Genomic DNA, 14051 nt, shown 5'->3' with positions numbered 1-14051 from the left:
TTAATGTAATATTTCTACAGGAAACATTCTATTATTCCTCTATATTGTATTAAAAATAATATGAAGAGCCTTTTGAAAAAATTTATTTAATGCAGTCTTGATGACTCTAGATTTAATTTCTTGTATAGAGATATGACTGCTTTGGTTTGATTAAATGCTAAATAATTATCACTATAAGATGAACCATCAATAAAAATTTTTAATATTTCAGGAACAGTTTTCTGTATAGTACAATTAAGTGTTCTTGGATATTCATTCATTTCAATTAGCCAATTTAATTAATTTGAAAGAAAGCTCATTATTTACCTTTCCTTGTCCTTGTTAACAGTAAATAACACTAATTGGATTACTGCAATCCGTCCCTTTAAGTGTTTTGACATAAGCTATTTAACTTTTGTTTAGGGAGGGAAAATATAAATCATTAACCTTTAATTGTCCTTAGTTTAAGGAAAGCAGGGTTTTCTAGATTTAAGAGACTAGAAAAATTGTGGGTCTGTGCATACACTTAATAAGTTTTAATGACATTGAAGGCATATTATTTTAAATAAAAAAACATTGTTATTAATAAATCAATTTTTTCTTTTATTTGGCAGAATTTCCTTATGCAATCAAGTATATTGTATTGGTCTAACTTAGTTTATTTCTTTTTTGGGAGAAGAATTAAATCCTTTTGCACAATCTCAGGGCCTTTTGAGATGCACAAAATGTCCTTCGATTATATTCTTGAAAACTGTCAAACATGTATCCAATTTTAAAATTATCAACACTTAAAAACACTTCTTAACATCAAAGGATTTAGTCTTGACCATGGAATCAATTACTTTTAATTTGGTCATTGAATTTTTCATGCTATACCATGACTGTCAGGAAAACTGCTGGGAGAAAACACATTCATTGCTTTTTAAGAAATAGCGCTAAGAAGGGGAACAAACATATTAAGAACAGTATGCCATATACGCCAGGTCCCTTGGAACATATGCTGTGCAGATGTTTCTGTGTCAAGCAGCAAGGATGGAACGGCTTCTGGCAGGAACCAAGTGAGAAATGAGGGAGATGATAAGGGATGAGGTCATTTGGTTAATAATATATGTCATCTGAAGATATGCTAACTAAGATGATGTTTGAAGTTGTTTATTTGATTTAGAAACTTAAAAGTCATAGGTGACATTAATAAGAACAATTTTGGTGGATGGGTGGGTCAAACTCCAGATAAATAGAAGTGTATATCTAGCTGAGACATTATTTTGTTCATTTTATTATTATTACTAGAGGCCCAGTGCATGAAATTCATGCATGGGTAGGATCCCTAGACCTGGTCAGATATAAGGGCTGATCTGTGGGGGCAACCGGTGGTGTGATCGGGGCCTCTGCTCCCACCCACCTTGGCGGCCCTGGTGCCGCTCACTTGCTGGCCCCGCCCCCCCTGCCGCCAGTCAGGGTCTGTGGGTTGGGGGCAGTGCGAGTCATCGCAACCAGTCATTTTGCCAGTTGTTCACCATTCGGTCGATTTGCATATTAGGGTTTTATATAGATAGATTACTATTGCTTTTGCTACTGTTATTCCCATTATCTAAATACTTAGAGTCCTCACTCTGCACAGGGTCTATGTTAAGTGCCTAGCCCCTTTTATTTCAATTCTATGTTTCTCTTAGCCGCTTGTGTTAATAACTGACATATAATAAACCACACATGTTTAAAGTATACAATTTGGTGTGCTGACATACATATCCACTCTTGAAATCATCACAATCAAGATAATGAATATATATTCATTGCTTTCTGAAGTTTCCTGTGATCTGTGTTTCCTGTAGTGTACAGCTACTTAAGTCTCTGCTTGGTCATCTAATGATTGATCAGAAATTTCCTTGACCCAACAAGCCTTCTACCCTTTGCGGAGGGGCCATGTATGTGTTGAGGTATGCCTTCAACACTTAGGCTGCTCACAACTCTTAGTCTTCACTTCCTGCTGTGCATGACTTTAAGGTGCCTTCTCTGGTCTTCCCTGGGCATGTACACAGCCCTGCATACATAGGCACTTTTCTGGATTACCCAGGAATATATTAGAGCTTTTCAAATCTCTTTATGGTCATTTAGTTCCCCAGATTTTCTTTTTCCTTTTGGCCAGACTCTTGTTTGTCTCAACAGGTATCATGGCTGCAGGCAGCTGCAGAATCAAACATTTGCCACTGATTGATTTTTTAAACAAACACTCTTGGGAAAGCACTTCTTGTGGAGCTCTGAGTCAGGGCAATAACAACACCACTCTGTGAGTGTGACTTTTCCACAGAGCTGCCAATCGGGTCAAATTGTGGCAATGCGCAGGAATGGTACTTTTTGAGAGGCTCCAAACCTGGCTCACTCTTGCAAGCTGCTGGCTTTCATAGCTATTGTGTTTGTAAGGCTGCTGGTTTTCGAGTTTATAGTGGAGCTGGAAAGAGAGGTGGATGAGAGTAGCTTAAATTACAACGCTACAAATCTCGCTGTTCTGAGATTCAGCTGCCACTGTTTTTTTGTTTGTTTGTTTTGTTTTATTTTAAAATAAATGTTCTCATTATTGTATCCCTTTGATTTTGAAAAATTTTCAGGCTTTTTGTTATTTTTATGGAAGAGTGAATTTATGGAGACCCTCATTCTTGCCATTCTAGAAATCCTGCCTCAAAAGATCAGATTTTGTGTGTTTTATTTTTTTAATAAGGATATCCAATTTATTGAAAAGGCTATCTTTACTCCGCTCAATTTCCTTTGTGCCTTTGTAAAAAAAATCAGTTGAATATGTTTGTGTAATTTATTTCTGAGGTTTCTGTTCAGTGACCTATTCATCTTTATGTCAATACTACACTGTTTTAATTCATATGGTTTTATAATAAACTAGAGGCCCGGTGCACAAAAAATTGTGCACTCGGTGGTGGGGGGGTGGGGGGAGGGGGTGTCCCTCAGCCTGGCCTGCGCCCAGTCACAGTCCAGGACCCCTTGGGGGATGTCCACCTGTCGACTTAGGCCCACTCCCCGGGGGATCAGGCCTAACCTTGCAGTCAGACATCCTTCTGGCAGCCAGGGAGCCCTTGGGGGATGTCCAACTAAAGGCTTAGGCCCCCAAGGGATCAGGTCTAAACCATTAGTTGGACATTCTTAGTGCTACCACGGAGGTGGGAGAGGCTCCTGCCACCACCACTGCACTGGCCAGCCATGAGCCAGCTTCTGGCTGAGTGGCACTCCCTATATGGGTCTTCTGGGGCCCACCTTGCCTTGCCTATTTTTTTTTTTCTAAGACATTTCACTTTATTTAAAAGAAGCCAATATACAGGATATAAAGGGTATGATATTTACAACAGTACAGTAAACAGGTTGGTTTCCTGGTAGGATCAGTAGTCTTTCAGTAAATATAAACCCCCCTTCCCCTTGATGCTCAACCCAGCTGGCAGACAAACAGCAACAGTGGGGTGGGATGGGACTGCAGGATAGAAAGTCTCCCTGAAGGGATTAAAAATCACGTAGATGCTAAAATGTCCACGAAGGGGTCTTGGGGGTGAGGGGTGCCTCTGCCTCATTCCTTTGAGGGCTTGGCAGCAGGAATGCTGAGGGATTTGCCCCAAACTAACACACGGCCCACCCTGAGCCTATAAATCTTCCACCCATGGAATATTCCCTTCCTGAGAGAATCAGCCCTAAACCCTCAGCCAGGGCCTGGAGGAGCAGCCCAGGCCATGGGCACAGCCAGGACTGTGGACAGTTCATGGCCTTTCCACTCCCACTCCAGCTGCCTAACAACTCTGCACTGCTCCCCTCGCCCACCTCCCCGTCACCCCATCAGGACACCGTGCACAGGAGGGGACACTGGTTTCCCCATGCCCATTGGGAACTGGCTGTTTCTGTTTTCTGGAGTAAAACGGTTCCTGTGTGTCGAGTAAGCTCTCTGCTTGGCAAGAAGTTCTGAAACAGAGCCACTGACCACACCCACCTCCTCTGGGCATGGAGCAGCTTGGGCCCTTGGAGCTCATCTCTCCGGCAGAACTGAAGGGAAGGCCATGTATACCCTTCTGTCCGTCTCCCTTCACATGCCCAGAACCATCAGTGTCACACTTCCTAATTCCTATCACTGTATTTCATTAGTTCCATACTGTTTTACTAATCCTGAATCTAAACAGATTGGTTCAAAAAGAGATCATTCTATTTTTAAAGTATTTAGTGATGTACCTATGAGCTTTGCATGGATGAACTAAGCACATACCCTTTCTTGTACATCAGAATCTGCACACACATGTAAAAACAGGACCCGTTTTTGACAGATGTGAAACCATCATTTATTTGTAATAAATAATTACACAATCTAAAAAAAAAAAAAAGACCCAGCTTCTGCATGTTCTGGGTCCCTCCCTGCCTCTTGGCCAGGGATGAGATTGGGTCCCCCTCAGCCAGGCAGGATGGCTTCCCTGTTCTGGGTCCCTCCTTGCCTCGCGTGGTCACCAATCACCAGCTGGTGGATGGGCCTTTGCCCCGGTTCTTGGATCCAGGGCAGGGGGCAGGGCAAAGGCAGAATGGAAAAAGCACCGTTCTTCCATGCTTCCCCTTTCACCTCCCATCATTGAGCCTACATATGCAAATTAACCGCCATCTTTGTTGGCGGTTAACCGCCATCTTTCTTGGCAGTTAATTTGCATATCACCCTGATTAGCCAATGGGAAGCGTAGCGGAGGTATGGTTAATTGCCCTTTTTGTCTTTTATTAGATAGGATGTTGAATTAAGTCAGTGTAAATCAACTTTGTTCTTTTTAAAATCCAAGTTATTTTGACTAATTATATATAAATTTTAGAATCAGCTTGTTAATTAGTACAAAAAGTCCTGCTCAGATATTAATGGGGATTGAGTTGAATATAACCCAATTTGGGGACAACTAACATCTTAATGATACTGAGTGTTCTGATCCATGATAATTTATTTAGATCTTGTTTAGTTTATTTAAGCACTGTTTTATATTTTTCATTGGATAGCTTTGATGCATCTTTTGTCAGATTTATCCTTAATATTCTATTTATATATTTTACTGTCATTAGAAAAGGTATTTTTAAAAATTCAGTTTTTAATTGTCCTTAGCTAGTATTTGAAAACCCATTCAATCTTGCATACTCATATTACATTATAATTTACTAATCCTCTCAGCGGTTCTCTACCTGTGGGTCACAACCCTTTTGGCGGTCAAACGACCCTTTCATAAGGGTCGCCTAAGACCATCCTGCATATCAGATATTTACATTACGATTCATAACAGTAGCAACATTACAGTTATGAAGTAGCAACGAAAATAATTTTATGGTTGGGTCACAACATGAGAAACTGTATTTAAAGGGCCAGAAGGTTGAGAACCACTGCTCTAGATCATTTGTAGATTTCTATAGTATATTCCACATAGATGATCATGTTGTCTGCAAATAATGCTATTTCACTTTACCCTTCAATCTGGGTGCCATCTATTTTTTTCTTGACTTAATGTACTAATTAGATCTTCCAATAAACCAGCGGTTCTCAACCTGTGGGTCACGACCCTTTTGGGGGTTAAACGACCCGTTCGCAGGGGTCACCTAAGTCTATCGAAAAACACATATATAATTACATATTGCTTTTGCGATTAATCACTATGCTTTAATTATGTTCAATTTGTAACAATGAAATTGGGTGTCACCACAACATGAGGAACTGCATTAAAGGGTTGCGGCATTAGGAAGGTTGAGAACCACTGCTAAACTATTGAATAGAAGTGATTAGAGTGGATATCCTGACCTCACTCCTAATCTTGCTGTGTATAAAAGCTGTAGGTTTTTCATAGCTGAGAGTTCACCTCTATTCCTAGTTTGCTCATGTAGGATTTTGTCATGGTTTTTTTTTGGGGGGGGTCTATTGAGATGATTATATAGATTTTCTTTTAAACTCTGTTGATATATGGAATTTCATTGATTGATTTTTTTGAATGTGAATCCAACTTTGCATTTCTATGATGTTATATACGTCACAATATATTATCCTTTTTTAATATATTGTAAGATTTAGTTTGATAAACTGTTTTAAAGAAATTTTGCATCTATGTTTATGATGATTGGCTGATGTTTTCTCTTTTTTTTTGTAATGTCTTTGTCAGGTTTTAGTATTAGAGTAATGTTGACCTCATAGAGTGAATAGGGACATGTTACTGACTCTTCAATTTTTTGCAAGAGTTTCCCTAAAATTTCTTCCATAAATATTCCAGTGATGCTATCTAGGCCCCAAATTTTCTTTGTTGTAAGGTTTTAGCTGCAAATTCATTTTCTTTAAAGGGCCAGATACTAATAGCCCTTAGTATCTGTAGGGCTATTGAGGTTATTTATTTCTTTTTGAGGGAGCTTTTATAGTCTGTGCCTTTTAAGGAATTTTCTTGTTTCACATAAATTATTGAATTTATTAGCATACATTTGTTCTTAATATTTCCTTATTACTCCTTTGAGAGATAACACCTTTCTTTTTTCCTGGTCATTCTGGATGGAGATTTTATCAGTCATATTTTTTGAAAGAACAAGCTTTTAGTATCTGATTTTTCTCTGTTATTTTTCATTTTCCATTTCATTGATTTTGTTGTTGTTGTTAATCCTCCCCTGAGGATATTTTTTCCATTGATTTTTAGAGAGAGTAGAAGGGAGGGAGGGATTGGGGGGGTACAGAGGGAGAGAGAGACAGAGAGGAGGGAGGAAGGGAGGGAAGGGGGAGAGAGAGAGAGAGAAACATCAATGTGAGAGAGACACATCCATTGGTTGCCTCCCGCACATACCCCAACCAGGGCCAGGGATCAACCTGCAGCCCAGGTACATGCCCTTGATGGGGAATCGAATCTGTGACCTTTTGGTGCACAGGTCAACCCTCTAACCCCGAAGCCACACAGCCAGGGCTCACTGATTGTCTGTTGGATTCATGTTATTTTTTTAAACTTCTGCTTACATTGGGTGCATTTTTTTCTAATTTATTGGGTGGAAACTGAAGTCATCAGTTTGAGATCTTTTTCCTTCTATAGGCATTTATTGCTGTCAGTTTTCCTCTACCCACTGCTTTCATTGAATATCATCAATTTTGACATGTATTTCCCTTATCATTCAATCAAAATACCTTCTACTCTTTTTATTTCTTCTTTGACTCATGGTTATTTAGAAGTGTGTTTTTTAGTTTTATTTTATTATTTTACAAATAATATTTTTTTATGATTGCATTCTGCACACTCTGGAAGTTATGTTCAAATCTGCTGATACTTTATAGAACTGATAAATTAGGGCAGTATGGCTTCCCAGCTAACACTGTATTTCATATTCATTTAAAATGTCTTGTCAAACATATTGGGAATTCCTAGATAGCTTTTGGTTTTTGGTTTCTAATTGAATCCTATTATCACCAGAAAATACACTTTATCTAATTTGAATCCCTTTAAATACATCAATTATTTGGTGGTGAAAAAGAATATTGTATAAGTTGGTAAAGTTGTTGTGTTAAAAATGTGTATTCTGCTATTGTTGAGTAGGATTTTTTATAAATATCAATTACACTGAAATTTTTGTTCAAATCTTTTATATCATTACTGATTTATCTAATTGTTCTACTTGTTCTATCAATTATTGTTTGAGTAGGGTATTGGAATCTCTGACTATAATTGTGGGTTTTTCTATTTCTCCTTGCAGTCTAACATTTTAAAAAATATATATTTTATTGATTTCAGAGAGGAACGGAGGAGAGAGACATAGAAACATCCATGATGAGAGAGAATCATTGATTGGCTGCCTCCTACATGCCGCCCACTGGGGATCACGCCCACAACCTGGGCATGTGCCCTTGACTGAAATTGAACCTGGGACCCTTCAGTTCACAGGCCGACACTCTATCCACTGAGCCAAACCAGCTAGGACGCAGTCTAATATTTTTGCTTCAAGTATTTTGAAGCATTGTTAGTAGCTTAGTAAACATTTAGGATTACTATGTACTTCTTGATGAATGACTTCTTTATCACAATGAAATGACCCTTTTTATCCCTGTTAATAATCTTTACTGTAAAATCTAGTTTGGTTGTTATCAATGTAACAACCATGTAAACTTTCTTTTGATTAGTGTTAACCTGGTGTGGGCCCCTACCATTTTTTTTTTACTTGAAATGTATTTGTATCTTTCTATTTAAAGTGTGTGTAAGCATGATGGTGTGTGTGCATGCATGTATGTGTGTACGTCTGTGCTAGGCAGCAGACAGCTGGATTCTTCTCACCTTAACTAATCTGACCACCTCTGCCTTTCAATTAGGATGTTTAGACCATTAATATTTTAAAATATTGTTATTAATACATTTGGATTTAATTTCAGGATCATATTTTAGTTTCTATTTGTCCCATTAATTCTTTGTTATTTTTTCTTTTTTTGCTGGCTTTGGATTGATTGAGAATTTTCATGATTCATTTTATCTCCTGTGTTGGCTTATACTAAGTAACTGGTTTTGTTTTAAGTAGGTGCTATTGGAGCCCTGGCCAGTGTGGCTCAGTGGGTTGGAGCATTAGCCCGTGCACCAGAAGGTGGCAGGTTCATTCCCAGTCAGAGCACATTCCCAGGTTATGGGTTCGATCCTTGGTCAGGGTGCAGGAGGCAACTGTTTGATGTTTCACATCTATGTCTCTCTTCCTCTCTCTCTCTCTCTCTCTCTCTCTCTCTCTCTCTCTCTCTCTCCCCCCCCCCCGTCTCCCCTCTTCCTCTCCCTGAAATTAATAATAAAAAAGTAAGTGCTCTCAGGCTTCTGGTATCCATCTTTAATTATTACTGTTTACCTTTAAGTAATACTATGCCATTTCACACAGGGTATAAGAAACGTAAGGCAGTACACTTCCATTCTCGAACTTAGCCCCATTGTTCCCAGGCCTTTTACAGCTTTATCCTAAATAATAAAGATGCAATATGCAAATGGTCATTACTCCGTGAAGTGTAATGACCACCACATAGAACCAGATCAGGGGTCAGCAGAAGGGTGGGCAGTGAGCTACCAGCGGGCGGTGGAGAGCTACAGGAGGGGGCAGGGCAGCAAGCTATGGGGCAGGACAGGGGAAGGGGGCCAGGGGGAGCTACAGGAGAGCGGGGCAGCGGCCGGAGAGCTACTGGAGGGTGGCAGCGAGCTACTGGCAAGCTACTGGCCCACAGATTCATGTGCAAGGCTACTAATATGTTATAAATCTTACTATACACTATCGGTTTTGCTTTAAACATGCAGTTATTTTAAAGGAGATCTAAAGAGTAAGAAAAATCCTATATAATAAAGAGCTAATATGCTAATGGTCAGGACGCCCTCACATGTAACAGCCCATCAGCAGGAGGCAGCGTGCGCCTGTGCTGCGAGGTGGTTGCTCCAGAGACGGGGCGGAAGCTGGGAGGCTCCCGGAGGAGGCAGGACCAGCCTGAGGTGACTGGCAGGACTGAGGGTGGGCCTTGAAGCAGCCAGAGAAGGCCAGAGGGGTTGGGGGCGGGGCTCTGGGTGGAGAGGTTAGGGTGTCAAAGTGGGGCGTGGGTAGGCAGGGCTGCGTGATTTCATGCACCGTGTCACTAGTTATTTTATAATTACCCATGTAGTAAACATTTCTGGTGTATTTATTCCATTGTGTAGATTCATTTTTATCCAATATTATTTTCTTTATCTCCAAAGGACTTCTTATATTTTCCTAATAGTGTAGGTCTGGTGATGAATTTTTACAGCTTTTATAAATACACAGAAAAGTTTTATTTTGTCTTTATTTTTGAAAAATATTTTCACTGAGTATTACTTGTAGGTTGACTTTTTACCTTTCAGTATTTATCTTTATGCCACTTTCTTCTGGCTTGTATTTTTTCTGGCAAGAAGGCTGCATTACTTTTTCTTTGTTTGGTGGAGTTTTCTTCATGCTGCTTTTGCCTGGGTTTCATTGTGATATTAGAGTCTGTGAGCTCCTCATTTTCATTAAATCTTGAAAGATTTCAACCTGTGTGACTTCAAATACTCTTCTGTTTCACGCACCTTTCCTCTACCTCAGGGATTCCTATGACATGTACTGAAGCTGTCCAGCAGCTAAACACTGCCCTGTTAATGTTCTTTTCTCTTTCTCTCTGTGTTTAATTTTGAATAGTTTCTAATGCCGTGTCTTAAAAGTCACCAAGCTTTTCTTCTGCAATGTCATATCTGCCATTAATCACATCCAGCATGTTTAAGTCAACATTGTAGTTTTTATTTCTAGAAATTTGATTTAAGTTTTTTAAAAACAACTCTCACGTCTCTTCTCAACAGGTTTGATCTAGTATCTCAAACAAGTGAAACACAATAGTAATAATTATTTTAATTTTCTATTTATTCTATCACCTCTGTCATTTCTGGATCAGTAGTGATTATTTTCTCTGCGTTATTGGTTATATTATCCTGCTTCTCTGCATGCTTAGTAATTTTTTTAATAGATGCTAGACATTGTTATTTCCACCATTCTGGTTGCTGGATATTTTTGTATTATGAAAAATGTTCTTGAGTTTGCTCTATCATAGGTTTATTATTGATCATTAAAGGTCTTGCTTTCAAACTTTATTAGTTATGATCAGAAAAAGTTTTATTCTAGGCCTGATTTTCCCCATCTACTGAGTCAAAACCTTTCTGGATATTTTACCCGATGCCCCATGATTATTGAGGTTTTCCATTCCAGCTGTAAACAGCAACTATTTCCAGAATTGTGTGTGGGTTAGGTATTATTTACTCTAATCCTTTGGCAATTCTCACTCTGACCTTGGGTGGTTTTTCTTATAGAACTTAAACTAATCAATACTCAGCTGAAAATTTGAGGGAGACTCTGTAGGTCAGCAAAGTGCGTGCTCACTTCCTCTCGCGCTCGCTCTGTGTGCAGGGCGGGCCTGTTGGTGCTCTGCCCTGCACACGTTGGGTTTCCTTGGGTTCCCAGCTCCATGTCCTCACTCAGAGATCAGGAGACTTTGCCTAGCTTTCCTCCTTGCAGCGCCACGTCCTGGCCTCGCTAGGCAGCAATTTGGGAAGATTCTAGGGCTTCCCTCCTTTGACTCCCACCTTTCTGATATTTCTGTTTTTATGTTCAATGTCTTGAACATTATTGTTTCATAAACATTGCCCATTTTTCAGTTGTTCAGGTAGGAGGGTAAATCCACTCCCATCTTGTACTGAAGCATCTCTCTTACCTGCTGCATTTTCACCCATTTTTAGATGACTCAAGAGGGGATGAGAGGTTACATAACTTGCTCAAGGGCACTCAGGTAGTAAGTAATACAACTGAATTTGGATATAAATAGTTCAGACTTCAAAGATAACGGTGTTAACCATAAGGCTGGTAAATATTTAATGTGAATTAATGTATTGAGTAATTGATACATTTATATGTAGATATTATATTAAGAGACATTGACAGATTTCATATAGAATTTCCTTTTCCTTTCTCCCTTTTAAAGGTAAATGTGAGGAACGTAAAGGACCAATAATTTTAGTTTCTTCAGCTTATGAAATTGCTGTTCGTCCATGTCCTCTTAACCCAAATGAAAACAAAGGCACTATAAATTGGTATAAAAATGGCAGCAACACATCTATACCTATGGAAAGAGGCTCCCGGGTCCATCAGTACAAAGACAGGCTTTGGTTTGTTCCAGCGAAGGTCGAGGACTCAGGAAATTACTATTGCACAGTGAGGTAAGGAAGAGGTTACTCTGATACGGACATGTGTTCTGTGCACCTACAATAGTTAAGACAGAAATGTCCTTTAACAATGATTGATTCACCTATTTTGATTTATTTTAGAAATTCAACTTACTGCCTCAAGATTGAAGTAACTGCAAAGTTTGTACAACATGAACCTGACTTGTGTTACAGTGCACAAGCTATATTCGAACAGAAACTAATTATTGCAGGAAATGGACAACTTGTGTGTCCTTATTTGGATTATTTTAAGGATGAAAACAATGAGTTACCCAAGATAGAGTGGGATAAGGTAATGTCTTAATATATATATTTTTAAATCTTTATTGTTGAAAGTATTACATAGGCCCTCCTTCCCCCCATTAACTTCTTCCAGCCACTCCTGTCCCCGTCCCCCGCCCCAGGCCCTCACCACCCCATGCATATATACATACAGGTTCATTGGTTGATCTCTTCCCACCCACTCTCCCTGTCTTCTCTCTGAGGTTCAACAGTTTGTTCATGCTTCTATGTCTCACGTAATGTTATATTAAATATAGTATTTTACTTTTCCAGCAAATAAAATAGTTTTCTTTCACAGACAATATGTTGAATCTGCAAAGTACATTTTCATTTGGCATATCATTTACTTTTGAGTAGTGAAACTTAATAGGACATTTGAAAAAAGTTGTAAGACTGCATATATTTAATTTGTAGCCTTACTAAAAGCTTATTTTCTGTTATTTTTCTTAAGAAGATATAGTTGAAGAAGAGTATAGTAAGAATAAAAGAAGTTTAAAGATAAGGCAGTATAAATTTAGGGTTTTTAAGAGATAACTATTTATTTTTTGAAAAGTATTCTTTTTTATTTATTTGTTAATCCTCACCCAAGGATACATTTAAAAATATATATTTTTTATTGATTTCAGAGAGAAAGGGAGAGGAAGAGAGAGATAGAAACATTAATGATGAGAGAGAAACATTGATTGGCTGCCTCCTGCACGCCCTACACTGGGGATCAAGCCTGCAACCCGGGCATGTGCCCTGACCAGGAGTCGAATGGTGACGTCCTGGTTTATAGGTCGACGCTCAACCACTGAGCCACGCCGGCTGGGCACCCAAGGATATTTTTTCTATAGATTTTTATAGAGAGTGGAAGGTGGGAGGGTGAGAGAGATAAACATCAATGTGAGAAAGACACATCCCTTGTTGCCTCCCACACACACCCCAGCTGGGGCCAAGGATCGAACCTGCGACCCAGGTACATGTCCTTGACTGGGAGTCAAACCTGCAGCTCTTTGGTACATGAGCCCATGCTCTAACGAGTGAGTGACACAGGCCAGGGCACAAAATTTATTCTTTTGTGTTTTATTAAAATATCAAGTGGTCCATGCCCTAGCTGGTTTGGCTCACTGGATAGAGTGTCAGCCTGCGGACTGAGGGGTCCCGGGTTCGATTCCAGTCAAGAGCATGTACCTTGGTTGCAGGCACATCCCCGGTGGGGGGTGTGCAGGAGGCAGCTGATCGATGCTTCTCTCTCATCGATGTTTCTAACCCTCTATCCATCTCCTTTCCTCTCTGTAAAAAATCAATAAAATATTTTTAAAAAGTGGTCCTTAAATAACTTAATAGTTTCTTTCTATTATTTTAATCCTCACCGGAGGATATGTTTTTATTGATTTGAGAGAGAGAAACGTTAATAGATTGACTCCTGCACACACCCCAATCAGGAATTCAACCCACAACCTGGGGCTGAGCCCTGACCGAGGATTGAACCGTGACCTTTCGGTGTCCGGGAGGATGTGCCAAACCACTGAGCCACAGCGCCCAGGGCAGTAGTTTCTGTAACTGTCTTGGAAGAGATTGGCTCGCACTCCATGGAAACTATCAGTTTGCTACCTTTGATCTACCGAGCTTGTTAGGGCTTCCTTGGGGAATCATGCTGTGCAGGGGAAGAAACACAAAATCAACAATATCTGTGAAGAAAGGAAATACAGCATCACAGACAAACTATATAGTGTGAGCATTCTTTCCTCCACTGTGTTTTTCTTTATTTCCAAATAAATTTGTTTTCCAAGTGCAAGGCTCATAGGTGTAAGCATTTAATATCCTAGGAGTATAATTATGACTTTTGCCACAAAAATCACATTAAAATTTGTTATGCAAGGAATCTTTCTTTTCATATGTGTGTGTGTGTGTGTGTGTGTGTGTGTAAGTACATATTTGTATATATATGTATAAATATATATAAAATACAATGTACATATTGCATATGTATAAAACATTTGCTGATATGGAAAAGTGGAATGTTTCCTCCTGGCAGACTGGAGAAAGTTATTAATTGGTTTTCAATACTTTCTTCCT

The 14051-nt window shown here is 39.3% G+C and overlaps 1 protein-coding gene across 1 annotated transcript in view; it reads left to right on the top strand.

Annotated features, from left to right (window-relative positions):
* The window catches only part of IL1R1 (interleukin 1 receptor type 1), a 54021-nt gene that overhangs the window by 26617 nt on the left and 13353 nt on the right, over window positions 1–14051 (top strand). Inside the window, exons 3-4 of the mRNA XM_081101634.1 lie at window positions 11468–11702; window positions 11811–12000. Coding sequence (XP_080957760.1) covers window positions 11468–11702; window positions 11811–12000 — 425 coding nt within the window. The remainder of the gene's footprint in view (window positions 1–11467; window positions 11703–11810; window positions 12001–14051) is intronic.

Source organism: Myotis nattereri, assembly GCF_964212035.1.
Source record: "Myotis nattereri genome assembly, chromosome: 10".
Taxonomy (NCBI): domain Eukaryota; kingdom Metazoa; phylum Chordata; class Mammalia; order Chiroptera; family Vespertilionidae; genus Myotis; species Myotis nattereri.
This window is presented reverse-complemented; position numbering and strand designations above follow the sequence as displayed.